Raw genomic sequence first — 13183 nt, forward strand, 5'->3', positions numbered from 1 at the left:
ATTAAATTACTTAAAAATATAAAGAAAAAATATACAAATAATATAGGTCACGAGGTCAAGGAATTCTACTTAGTTACTAAAAAGGCCTTAAGGCCCGTGGGCAGTACCCACCCGCCTGTCTATAGGCGATATCGCAGTCCAGACATTGATTTCTATACCAATAATATGATATTAAGAGTAGTTTTGAAATAAAAGGATGAAATAAAGACCTATCTATAGTATCTAATACTGTAAAAAAAAAGGATTTATTATATTTTGGTATAATTTTTAATATATATAGAGCTTAGTTGAAACTGGAGAGTATAGTATATATATAAATATATATATCTCTACTGACTGACTATAATACTAAGTCAACAACTTCTTCTTGATCTCCTACACCTAATTTTATATATTTGAGCTTACTTTTGCTTAAATATAATATTTAAATATATAGCTGAGATATTTATCTTCTATTTTTAATAGTATACCATATAAAAAAGTTAGATTGCTACAAACTTGAAGTAAGAATGTTGATACACCTGTAAAAAACAGTATTTTATCTGCTGAGTTAGTATTTTTGTGCAACCAAAATAGGAAATGCTTGGCAAAAATATATATGCCATGGGACCATATGGGAGTCCTATCACTCCCATGGGACTCCTATAGGACCACTATGGTAATGGGACCAAAATTTTGGCTAGTCCCATGGGAGTGATGGGACCAGGATATGGGACCAAAATTTTTCTAGTCCCATGGGAGTTGGCAAGGTCTAGTGATAATAATGACGACTACTACTTTGATAAGTCCACCTAAGACTCTTCTAAGTAGAACCACGGTGGTATTGTATAGACTTCTATCAACTGCTAGTGATAACACACAGTACAATAGAAACTATACTATATTTCAAATTTTATTTTAAAATACAAATCGTCCTTTATTGTCTTAAGGTAACGTGGATCATAGAGCTTAAGTTTCTACCTCTTCAGCGTCGCGGTAGCAGCTTTTTCTTACTAAGGTCAATTTGAACTTTCATCGAATAATTGACGGCGACGAGCTCCTTGAGAATCGAAATGGTAATATCCGGCAAATTTTGCATGACTTCTATGCTCTCATTATAGGTGAGAAATCTATCAGCATCGGATGAAATTGACTTGGTTATAGCGTCGCGAAGCAGAGTCTCGTAAGGCGGAATGGTGGTCCAGATTTTTTCTATAATCAAGGGAGACTTACTCGCATTTTTGTCGATCCATTCAATGATTCGAGATCTCGTAAGGTCTTTCAGAGGCGAAATATCGAATTTATCAGCTGCTATAAACACCCTAAGGTTGTTCCATATAGCTATATAGGGCTCTATATCATGATCCAAAGCACAGTTTCGACTTTGAACTTGCGATTCGTTTATATCTTGGTAGTCTTGATTGTAAAGGAAAGAGATAACACGTTGAATGGTTACTAAATCATCGTCTGGGAGATCAACTTCTGATAGAGATACTTCCTTGTGATAGAATTAGCCAGATACAGCAGCCGCGGCAAAAGCTATCTCACCTTAAACCCCCCTTTCAATACAGCATCAAAAAAAGATGATTGAGAGCAGACAATTGCTCGGTGTACTTGGAATCTTTTTCCTTCGCATGATATCGTCAGGTCTGAATATTTACCTGAATGTAGAAGGCTTTGCAGCATCGCCTAAGGACTTGAGAATCCTATGATCGATGTGAATCAACGAAGAACAGATCTAACGCAAGTTACTATATATTGTTTCATTTCTACTGCCCTTCCGGAGATCTTGAAATACTAGACGTCACCATTTATACTGTCTGTGGGGTGCGGCCGTATATAGGTAAAATTACAGGTCTTGTTTCAATTACAGGTACATATTGTCTGTTTGAATTTTACCATACAAAGTTGAAACAAGAAATAAATCCAAAACATATAGTAAAAGCGATAAATTACAATATGATATTTCAACAACGGTTGTTTATAGAAGCTTTTCCTTGTAGCCTAATGCTTTTCAAATGATATCTAGCCATTCATTGGACTTTAAGGAAACTTAATAAACCAGTTAGTGAGATATATATATTTCTGGAGTTCAGCGATGCATTTTTCAATACCATAACAATATATATTCTCAATTCATTCAAAATTGATATATGATACTAAAAATACTTATCAATTGCTATCGACGAGTAATGAAATTAACTGAAAGTGTTGGTTGTTGAAATATTATATTGTAATTTGTCGCTTTTACTATATATTTTGGGGGTGCGCAGCTCGGTGGTGTGCGCAGCTCGGTGGTGAAATACGTTATGAGAGCCTTTCTCTGTCTACAACACAGAAGGCGATGTCGGGCGCTACTGTACTATAATTTGCACTGACTCGAAGATACAGACGAATGCAAGGTTGGCGGAAATATATCCAAAGACGGACTAGTGCGCCTGAGGTGGGGTATCGGGAGATAAATAGAGTGAGAATTGAGTTAAAACTGATTTCGAATATCACTGTATTCAACATAAAGAGTCATCTTTCTTAAAACGGTTGATCCGATAAGACGACCACTCTTGATCTCAAAATGACAAGGGGTCGCTATATGAACCTCTGACATAGCTTGAGAAAGACCGACGTTATCAATAATCATAGTATCTAAGAGACGTACCCAATATATATGTGACCTAGAACGATTCTCCACACTCAGTGTTGGACTACTAGGATAGTAGCCGGAAATTCTGATATATTTAATATGCACCCCGTATACCTGAGCTATATTAATAGCTTTCAAAGAAGCATCCAGGTGCAAAAAGTCCGACGTATTCCAATCCCGAAAGGCACGACTAGCAAACCATAGGGATTGATCTTTAGGATATTCACTGAATGATACCTCGACAGATTTAAGGGCGTAAAATCGAGGAAAGGAAATGTATAATATATTGAAATATCTGCTTGATTGTAGGATTTTGTCTTGATCCCGATACAGTTCCTTGAAAGACGAATGAATAGAGGAGTAAGAAATGCATTTGCCTCTGGATCTCCAGTCAAATTCTTGCATATCTCTCAGATACTCTTTAGGCGTGTAGATACACGAGCTAAAGTAATCCAAATCGCAAAACATACTTGGATCTAATAGACATGAAGCCCCATAACGAAACTTCTCCACATAGCCAGCTAGATTTGATTGGGATAATTGGTGTAGGCCTTCTAAACCAGCACTCGAAAACGGAATACAGGGAGGATCGAAATCAGTTTCACCACTTGCGCACAGAGATTCTTTCTCGAACCCTCCTTCTAAACACGCTAATCTTAATCCTGCTTAGCCTCGTTTCAAGTGCCGATTTGTATTGAAAGCTCGTATTATACGTGTCTCGGCTTTGTAAATTACGTGAAACACGCTTGCACTTGATCCCGCCAAGTCTGCCCCTTGTGGTAACTCTCCACTCTTGCATCGGCTCCGTCCGTCCCTACATTTAGTAAGGACAGTTTCGAGTGATGTAGTCAAAAATCTCGCTTCATGTGTAATAAGGTGATCAGCAACAGAACACCTCTTCGAAGTTCAAACTTAAGGCAGAAATTGGCCCTGAAACTTAGGATATAAGAGTATATAACTGTAAAATGACATTGAACCTGTCCGTTTCCTACACAAGCAATGTTCGAGAAGTTAATAATTAAAGTATGCGAATAATGTAGTTCAAGTCTTTCCCTCTGCCTAGTCGAACACTTTCGAAGCAGATCAATGGCTACAGTATACCATCATGACCGGAAGATTTCCAAGTGAAAGCGGAAAGGCCTTGATGAGTTCGGTCTTTCGAATTTCATCGCCTGTATCCGGAGCTTCTCAGCTCCACCAGCCCTGGTTCAAATTAACCCACGCCGAATTGAATAAAGATATTACCTACGATCAAATCCGATTTACACAAAGTTTCCATAGGTAGACTAAGGATGTTCCCGACGGTGTTTGACAATCATACAGATAAAGGGCAATATCAAGTTCCAACATGTTTGTGGATCCCATCGGGACTGTCGTTCATTTGACATATGTAATCACAGAAGAATTTACAAAGTTTGTTCAGAAGGTCCGGAGTCTTTGAGAGAAAGATTCTCAACCAGGTTTCTCGGAGCCACAAAGCCGGACTACGGTGAAGGCAATGTGATAGCGCCTCTTCTTTGAAGCATATTGACAATGCCGTGATGGCCTCGCTGTGAGGCAGCCTGGAGAGCGTTGCCATACCTGCCGCCCTGCGCGTTGACATCTGCTCCCTTGTTCAAAAGCAGGTTGACAATCTCTTGATAGCCACCATCTGAGGCAGCCTGGAGAGCGTTGCCATACCTGCCGCCCTGCGCGTTGACATCTGCTCCCTTGTTCAAAAGCAGGTTGACAATCTCTTGATAGCCTCCTAGTGAGGCAGCCTGGAGAGCGTTGCTATACTCGCCGCCCTGCGCGTTGACATCTGCTCCCTTGTTCAAAAGCAGGTTGACAATCTCTTGATAGCCACCATCTGAGGCAGCCTGGAGAGCGTTGCTATAGGTGCCGCCCTGCGCGTTGATATCTGCTCCCTTATTCAAAAGCAGGTTGACAATCTCTTGATAGCCTCCTAGTGAGGCAGCCTGGAGAGCGTTGCCATACCTACCGCCCTGCGCGTTGACATCTGCTCCCTTGTTCAAAAGTAGGTTGACAATCTCTTGATGGCCTTGCTGTGAGGCAGCCTGGAGAGCGTTGCCATAGTAGCCGCCCTGCGCGTTGACATCTGCTCCCTTGTTCAAAAGTAGGTTGACAATCTCTTGATAGCCACCATCTGAGGCAGCCTGGAGAGCGTTGCCATAGGTGCCGCCCTGCGCGTTGACATCTGCTCCCTTGTTCAAAAGCAGGTTGACAATCTCTTGATAGCCTCCTAGTGAGGCAGCCTGGAGAGCGTTGCTATACCTACCGCCCTGCGCGTTGACATCTGCTCCCTTGTTCAAAAGTAGGTTGACAATCTCTTGATAGCCACCATCTGAGGCAGCCTGGAGAGCGTTGCCATACCTGCCGCCCTGCGCGTTGACATCTGCTCCCTTGTTCAAAAGCAGGTTGACAATCTCTTGATAGCCTCCTAGTGAGGCAGCCTGGAGAGCGTTGCCATAGGTGCCGCCCTGCGCGTTGATATCTGCTCCCTTGTTCAAAAGTAGGTTGACAATCTCTTGATAGCCTCCTAGTGAGGCAGCCTGGAGAGCGTTGCTATAGGTGCCGCCCTGCGCGTTGATATCTGCTCCCTTGTTCAAAAGCAGGTTGACAATCTCTTGATAGCCTCCTAGTGAGGCAGCCTGGAGAGCGTTGCTATAGGTGCCGCCCTGCGCGTTGATATCTGCTCCCTTGTTCAAAAGCAGGTTGACAATCTCTTGATAGCCTCCTAGTGAGGCAGCCTGGAGAGCGTTGCCATAGGTGCCGCCCTGCGCGTTGACATCTGCTCCCTTGTTCAAAAGCAGGTTGACAATCTCTTGATGGCCTCCCTGTAAGGCAGCCTAGAGAGCGTTGCCATAGTAGCCGCCCTGCGCGTTGATATCTGCTCCCTTGTTCAAAAGCAGGTTGACAATCTCTTGATAGCCTCCTAGTGAGGCAGCCTGGAGAGCGTTGCCATACCTACCGCCCTGCGCGTTGACATCTGCTCCCTTGTTCAAAAGTAGGTTGACAATCTCTTGATGGCCTTGCTGTGAGGCAGCCTGGAGAGCGTTGCTATACCTGCCGCCCTGCGCGTTGACATCTGCTCCCTTGTTCAAAAGCAGGTTGACAATCTCTTGATAGCCTCCTAGTGAGGCAGCCTGGAGAGCGTTGCCATACCTACCGCCCTGCGCGTTGACATCTGCTCCCTTGTTCAAAAGTAGGTTGACAATCTCTTGATGGCCTTGCTGTGAGGCAGCCTGGAGAGCGTTGCCATACCTGCCGCCCTGCGCGTTGACATCTGCTCCCTTGTTCAAAAGCAGGTTGACAATCTCTTGATGGCCTCCTAGTGAGGCAGCCTGGAGAGCGTTGCCATAGTAGCCGCCCTGCGCGTTGACATCTGCTCCCTTGTCAATAAGATCGCGTGCAGGCACTCCAAGTCCATTAAAACAAGCATAGTAGAGCCTAGAGCCGCGCGCAGCTCCAGGGCTATCGTCCCAACTCCTATCAGCCTGATGCAAACGAGCCCATCTTTGAAATGTCTCTTCCGTTTCTAGAAAGCTCACTATTCTTTGGGTAATCTCCTCGTAGGCCAGTGTTAACGTAGCATGGTATGTCCAATGTTCGGCCGCATATCTTGCCATCGGAAAATACCGCGTTATCTCTCTTTCGCTACCGTTGATGTCTGTCAGATATGTCAAGCACGTCCTCGTGATGGAAATGCTGGCAGTCGTAATCTGGAATTGGTCATGTCTGAGAAGGTACTCTTCCACAGAAAAATGGGCAAGATGCAACTCTTTATCATTGTTATAGATGACTGTCACTAAGCTGGGACAGTAAGCTAAGATATCAGTCTCGCAAAACAATCGACGCTTTATGTCAAACCCTCGTGACTCGTCTTCAATCTGCGTCGCTATCACTTCTTTAACCTCAGCCAGCGTTAGAGGTCGCTTGGAATGCACTAGGAATTGGAGAAGCCGTATCGCGTCAGTTTTTAACTCCGATGGTATACTTTCAAATATACGCTCGTATGTCTCGTTGAGATCCAGCGGCAAAGATTCAAGAGCCTCCTCCATAGCTGCCTCGTGACGACATCGAGCCAGGCTGTCTAGCTGACAGAACGCCCACCTAAACCTAATCAAGGCGTCAGTAAGCTATCATTATATTGCTCGAAGCAGTGATTACTCACATCCCGTCGGCGCCGTCGCCAACCTTTTTCCGGATCTCTTCCAGAAGGTTCGGGGACAAGGGCTTCTCTGTAAAATCACGCCGTTGAGAAAGTTGTGCTATGACCCACGATCGAATATCGGAGTTGATGGCTTGCTTATCAAGTGCCAGGCTGTTTTGCTTTCCTATTAAGGGGGGAATGTCGCGCAGAAACTCGGATTCAGGTCGACCGGTAAGAAGCAGCTGAACATGGACCAACTCTGGCCTGGACACCATATCCTTAATCCACCCGAGCACAGCGTCCCTTGTTTTCGATTCATCCAATGCGTCCAGAACAATAGAGACCTTCCTCTGAGCTACGAGCATCTTGAAAACAACACTCCAAAGCACCTTTGTCGTAGGTTGGTCGCTGCCATTTCGGTGCGCCTGGAACAAAGCATCGAGATGGTTTGCGGAGTCCACCCCACGGCGGTAAAGCTGGAAAGCAAGCGAGCGCAGCATGCCTTCCAATGTCTGTTTTGCGACGTCGTTAAAGTCAAAGAAGAAGCTAAGGATAAGATCGTCGTTTTGGTTTGCGAGATGATCAAGCACAGTGGTACTAAGAACCGACTTTCCACACCCCGCGAGCCCGTGCAGCCATAACTGTCGACGTGACCCCGAGTGCCACTCTTGGAAGACGGGCGATTCGAGCAGCCACGCGCCAGTCCCCTCATGGCGGAGCGTCCTAGCATGGCTGGCGTTTGAAGATGGATCCGGGGGACAAAGCCAGCGCTTGATCTCACTGGTATGAAGGTCAGATCTGATAGAATCTGCAGTGGCTCTTGTTGCAGCTGTTGTCTGCTGCATGCTATCGATCTGCAGTTGCACTACTCGCACCACTCGCAGTCAGAATATATTTCCAAATTCAAATGTTATTCGTCTCGGTTATTTGCTGGTATTTTGGACACCTGCAAACGATCTATTCAGGTAGGTATGTACTGACCCTTTTCCAAAATAGCCTTTGCTGTATCCTCCGTATCAACAACACTAGGCTGCACACATCCCAAAAGTTCCTTTGCGTACGCAGCGGCCACGGCTGCCGCATATTCTTGCCAGGTTTTCTCTTTTCCCGAGTCCGCGTAGTCACAAATGCCTCGGATAACAATACATGGGAAGTCATTCATGAGCCCAGCTGCCTCCATCTCCACGCATAGTAAGTGCCCGCCGTATTTTTTGTCAAGGAGGTCTCGGGATTGGGCATCCTTAATCACTTTGTTCCCGGATGCGATCAGGCCATAGTGTACCCTGACATCTCTTGGGGCCCTTGCACCCTCTGCCTTCTCTGATACCCGCACATTCTCCTCATTTACCGGATTAATGGCCCATAAACCAAGAAGATATGCGATAATCGCGATGATCGCCTGCCACAACCAAGACAGGAAATAGACTTCCCTCGGAGTCCGGAACCGCTCGGATACCAATAATGGGTCTTGCAAGGCCTCACACCGCGTATATTTTGGCGCTAGCCGCGGGAATTTCCTTTCCATATCGTCCAGGTACTTATTTATCTTTGATCCGTACATCTCATGGTTACTTTTCAGCTGGTTCGAGGCATTGAGTAGCGCGTTCGGAGGTCGGTTCAGCGAGCCCGTGTGGACAAACCGCCCATCCCGTTCCAGCTTCCCCATATCCCATTGTATCACCCCGTGATAGTCAGCAACAGGTTGACTGACCACCACATCACCCAGACTGACCTTTGACGGAATTCCGCCGCCAATCCCTACCATAAGCCCGAACCTGATTGATTGGAACGTGTTGATCATTGAGGTCGCGACGGTTGCGGCAGAATTGGTTCCCATGTTAGGTAGGCAGGCTATGACGACGTTGTGGCCGCGTATCGAGCCAAGAGTATATGCGTTATGATCATTTCGAGGGGTCGGGAGAGGTTCGTGCTCTTTATCTAGCATGGCTCTGGCTGCTGTTTGTTCTTTTGGAAGGGCGCACACCCATCCGATGGTATAGGCATCGTGTTGGAGTCGCTTTCGGCATGGTGGTGTGTCGGGACTAGCTTTGTTCTGTCCTGACACTGATTGCTCTGGCTGAGATTGGGAATTCTCAGCCATAATGGATGAAGAACAGCTCGACTAACCACGCGATGTGTTAATCAAGCACTTTCTCTTCCAGCAGAAGACACTAAGAAGTAGCTCTTTTCAGAAAGTTCTAATGTGGTTTATTACGAGAATCTCAGTAGGACTCTAACGAACTGAAAGAGGGGGAACTTCCTCAGCCTCGTCATTATGTGACTCTAGCGCGATCAGCTAGGAAGATTAATTGCACCTTTCAGCTTGCCCACACCGCTTTCTGAATGGTTTTGTGTCGATTTCACTTCCGCGTGGGGGCGGGTAATGACGTTGCCAGGAACGGGTCTACCCGATTCCAAAAGTCAGATCGAATGAGGGCTCTGTTACTGTGACCAGCCAGCGTTTTCCAGATAAAATATCTGACCCTCATCGCTTGACCTAATACCTAGCATCCCCCAGGCTTTTCACCCAAAATTATTTCACCTGCTCACTGAGCAAAGGGGTGAGCAAAGGTGAGCAGATAGAGTCGCTCCCCACCCCCGTCGCCCTCCTAAAGCTCTCCTCTGTCAACGTCCAGAATTCTCTTCGCAATATGGCGCCAAGACTCCCTCTCTCCAAGCTCGAAATGGTCCAGAACATGATATCAAGCAAATCGCTGACTACCTCGCAAATGGCTAAAGCTGCTGAATGTAGTAAGCGTTCCATAATCAACATCAGCAATAACCTCCGCCGATTCGGAAATGTCAGAGCACCCTCAACTCGAGTCGGTCGACGACGAAGCATCACACCTCCGATGATAGAAGCACTATGTGATCGCCTCCTCGAAAAACCCGGGCTATACGTGGACGAGATGGCAATATTTCTATGGGACGAGGTCCGTGTTCAGGTCACAAATTCGAGCCTCAAGCGGGCTCTCGCATCGGTAAATTGGTCGAAGAAGGTGGCTCGACAGAGAGCAAATGAACAGAATGCGGATTTACGAGATTCCTATTTGCACTATCTGTCGGACTTTAAGTCGTATCACTCAGTCTATGTGGATGAGTCTGGATGTGATAAACGGATCGGGTTTAGACGGACAGGTTGGTCTCCGTTAGGCACAGCGCCATTGCAGGTAGCCAACTTTCACCGCGACCAACGGTACCAGATCTTGCCTGCGTATTGCCAAGATGGGATCGTACTCTCTCGTGTTTTCCAGGGCTCCACCGACGCTGCATTATTTGAGGACTTCATTAATCAGCTTCTAAGGCATTGTGGAAGATGGCCTGAGCCAAAGTCCGTTCTAGTCATGGACAACGCGTCTTTTCATCGTTCTGATCGTATCGATGCAATGTGCACTGCAGCAGGAGTTAAGCTAGTGTATCTGCCACCGTACTCACCCGACCTGAATCCGATCGAGGAGTTTTTCTCGGAGTTGAAAGCATTCATTAGACGGAACTGGGTACGGTATAAGGAAAACTCAGAACAAGGGTTTCAAACCTTCCTCGACTGGTGTATTGAGGTTGTTGGGTCTCGAAAACAAAGTGCTTTGGGTCATTCTAGACATTCTGGCGTTGATATCCAGGCTCAGAATTCAATGACTAGACCAGCGATATAGGAACGTCACATATATATATATATGTACTACGGACTGCTAATGAAACCCACCTGAGGCTCTACTCATTTTCCGTCTACCGTTGTGTCCTATTTATATTCTGAAGTAGATATTCGAAACAAGTACTGTAGTTCAATAACAAATATCGCGATTCTCCTAGCCACTATTGTATGCTTCTTTAGAGTACTATCTATATACATTCAATCGGCGAAATATTCCTCATACATCTGACCCATTTCACCACATCTCTTACGAATTGACGGGCAATACCCACCATGATCCCTTGATCGATAAAGAATGACGGATCTTGGTCCTCGTAGATTAGCTGAAGATCGAAACCATTCGCCAGTGCGATATCGCATGCTTGACGAAACTGAGCTTTTGAATGGTCATCAACGACATTCGCCTCATGCCATGCGCTATACTCTCTGACCGCAACATCTCGAAGTCCAGGAATATTAAAGTCGCCATTGACTTGGGCCTTTGGTGACGAAGGCATTGCTGGGGATGCGGAGGATCCGGGCTTCTCCAATTGAGAGGAAGGTTACACCCCATTAAAATGTATATTGATGGGACAACTTCCTGGGATACTGGACAAATCTTTTTTCTTGGATTGTTGGTTCTCCAGCCGCTGCTGCTCTTCCATGAATAGTTCTTCACGAAAGATTTCCGGGACGTCTTCATGAGACTGCAGGGTGTTGCCTTTTTCCACAAAGGCAATTAAACGTTTTGAATGGTGGCTCCTCAGCGCATAGTGCTTTTTCCCGTGTGGGTCTTGCCAGCAATGTGGGCCAAGATGGCATGATGAAGAAGGACAACGCATCAGGTTGTACACAGCTCGCCAAACGGATTCTTGCCCAGATGAATTCTCTTCGGCATCCACTTGAACGTCTAGTTCGTTGAGCATCCGTTTAGTGACCGATGACCTTCCTCTTTTTTCGACCCTGCCTGAGGCAGTTTTGGAGAGACGGCCGTCCTCAACATATTTTAAAGGTGATACTTAACCTTAGTTTCTTGCCTCGACGGCACAGTTCGCCCCACCTGAGCAGTTGCTTTTCCACGGCAGTCCAATCGATGTCGAGATGGTCAAATCGTTTCGTCAGGTCGCGTTGGGAGCGATCATTCACCGACACGACGATCGAGGTGTCGTCCGACTTTACCCTTCCTTTACCGGGGGTCTTTCCATCTAACAACTTTTCCAACTTACCCTTCAGGGTCGTCGGCCAGTAGGCACTCGGAGTCAGGGCTACGTCCTCTTCAGTGTCCCGCGAGAGCACTTTCTTATTCACGGTGACTTTCCACTCTATCGTATATTGGATGCAGTTTGCCGGCAGTTCGTTACTTGACATTCCCTTATACCATTCGGATAGCTCAAGTAGTCGAGGAGGTTGTGGTTGCTGTTGTGACAGGACTTCCGGATCGTTTTCGAAGTGATAGTCGAGGGAAGGGCTGCGCCCATAACTTGACGCAGGCGTGCGACCGTAGAATCCTGGAGTGGGGGCATATTGCGAATCTTGATCCCCAAGTTCGAGGTCATGCGGCTGAGAATCATGGTCATTAGGACACGAATTAGCAGTCATCGTGCTCGTTTCAAGGCTCTAGCAGATCCAACATCAGCATGATCACGACCAGTCAGTTCAGGAGATGCTAGTCCCCAATCAGAAGGCCAAGCCTGTTACAAGAAGCAAAAAATATTACCCACTAGTACTGTCTCTATACAACTCGCTCGTTCACAGTGGTCACTCTAGAGGGCAAGTGGTTGGCAGAATGGGGATTCTAATTCCTGCCACGTCTCCAAATGAGCTGCAGGCATTCGTTTGTTTGGCTTGTTTGCTAGATCAACGTTCTAGAATCCCTGGAGACCATACGAGTCAAATACAGAAGCTATTTTAAGCTGTTATTTACGATTGTATCGGAATACTGCCAAGAAAGGGGTTCAGGGGAAGAGTAACCGTAATAGGTATAGTGTGTTTCGACAGAGGGTTCGAGAAAGAATCTCTGTGAAGAAGTGGTGAAACTGATTTCGATCCATCCTGTATACACCGAACGAAACAGGTTTGGAGTACTCAATCTTCGGTATCTTTTATTCACACAAGAAAATGACTTCAATGATTCAATCGAAAGATCTGGAATAATCAAAAGAATAATCTCCGGAGGTAGTTGTTCAAGTGACATAGTGGAAGATGTACAGTCAGTTTGATCAGACGGAGATAGAAAACGTAGTACAGCACCATAGATTGAAACGGTAAGAGATTTAACCAAAATAAGATCACACATTGAAATAGGCTCGTATATCGAAAAAGGCTCGCACATTGAAATAGGCTCGTATATCGAAAAAGGCTCGTATATCGAAAAAGGCTCGTATATCGAAAAAGGCTCGTATATCGAAAAAGGCTCGCACATTGAAATAGGCTCGTATATTGAAAAAGGTAGCTCTCCGGAAATCCCATTATCTCTCAATTGAATTTACAGGTCTAAAGGGGACTATATATTAGCTTTTATCTACCATGTTTTTAGTTAAAAGCTTCTATTGCTCTAATTTTCTTATCCCTATATATTTCTGCTACAGAAAAATAATGTAAGAGATAGTATACCCTATGACTGAGATATTAACTTATCTTATTAGTGAACTATACTCGGCTCCGTCTCCTGGTATTGTGTTTACTGCGATAGTAAAGACAATTAATTTGTGAGAGTTCGAGCAATAAAGCACCAACCTGTATCTTATTTCACAACACTTTTACTATTTTTCCTTCCCAC

At 45.5% G+C, this 13183-nt stretch overlaps 2 protein-coding genes across 2 annotated transcripts; both read right to left on the reverse strand.

The window, feature by feature from the left end:
- Positions 1-964: 964 nt before the first annotated feature.
- On the reverse strand, positions 965-1665 carry N7479_006306 (BTB/POZ domain-containing protein; the record flags this gene model as incomplete). Its single annotated transcript, XM_057254001.1, has 2 exons — positions 965-1477; positions 1528-1665. 2 exons carry the CDS (start codon positions 1663-1665, stop codon positions 965-967), a joined length of 651 nt encoding a protein of 216 aa, XP_057107863.1.
- A 2439-nt stretch (positions 1666-4104) lies between these two features.
- On the reverse strand, positions 4105-8874 carry N7479_006307 (NACHT nucleoside triphosphatase; the record flags this gene model as incomplete). Its single annotated transcript, XM_057254002.1, has 4 exons — positions 4105-5469; positions 5539-6739; positions 6795-7638; positions 7755-8874. 4 exons carry the CDS (start codon positions 8872-8874, stop codon positions 4105-4107), a joined length of 4530 nt encoding a protein of 1509 aa, XP_057107864.1.
- Between the last annotated feature and the right edge of the window lie 4309 nt (positions 8875-13183).

This window comes from Penicillium vulpinum (assembly GCF_028829585.1).
Source record: "Penicillium vulpinum strain IBT 29486 chromosome Unknown utg000003l_segment0_segment0, whole genome shotgun sequence".
Classification (NCBI taxonomy): domain Eukaryota; kingdom Fungi; phylum Ascomycota; class Eurotiomycetes; order Eurotiales; family Aspergillaceae; genus Penicillium; species Penicillium vulpinum.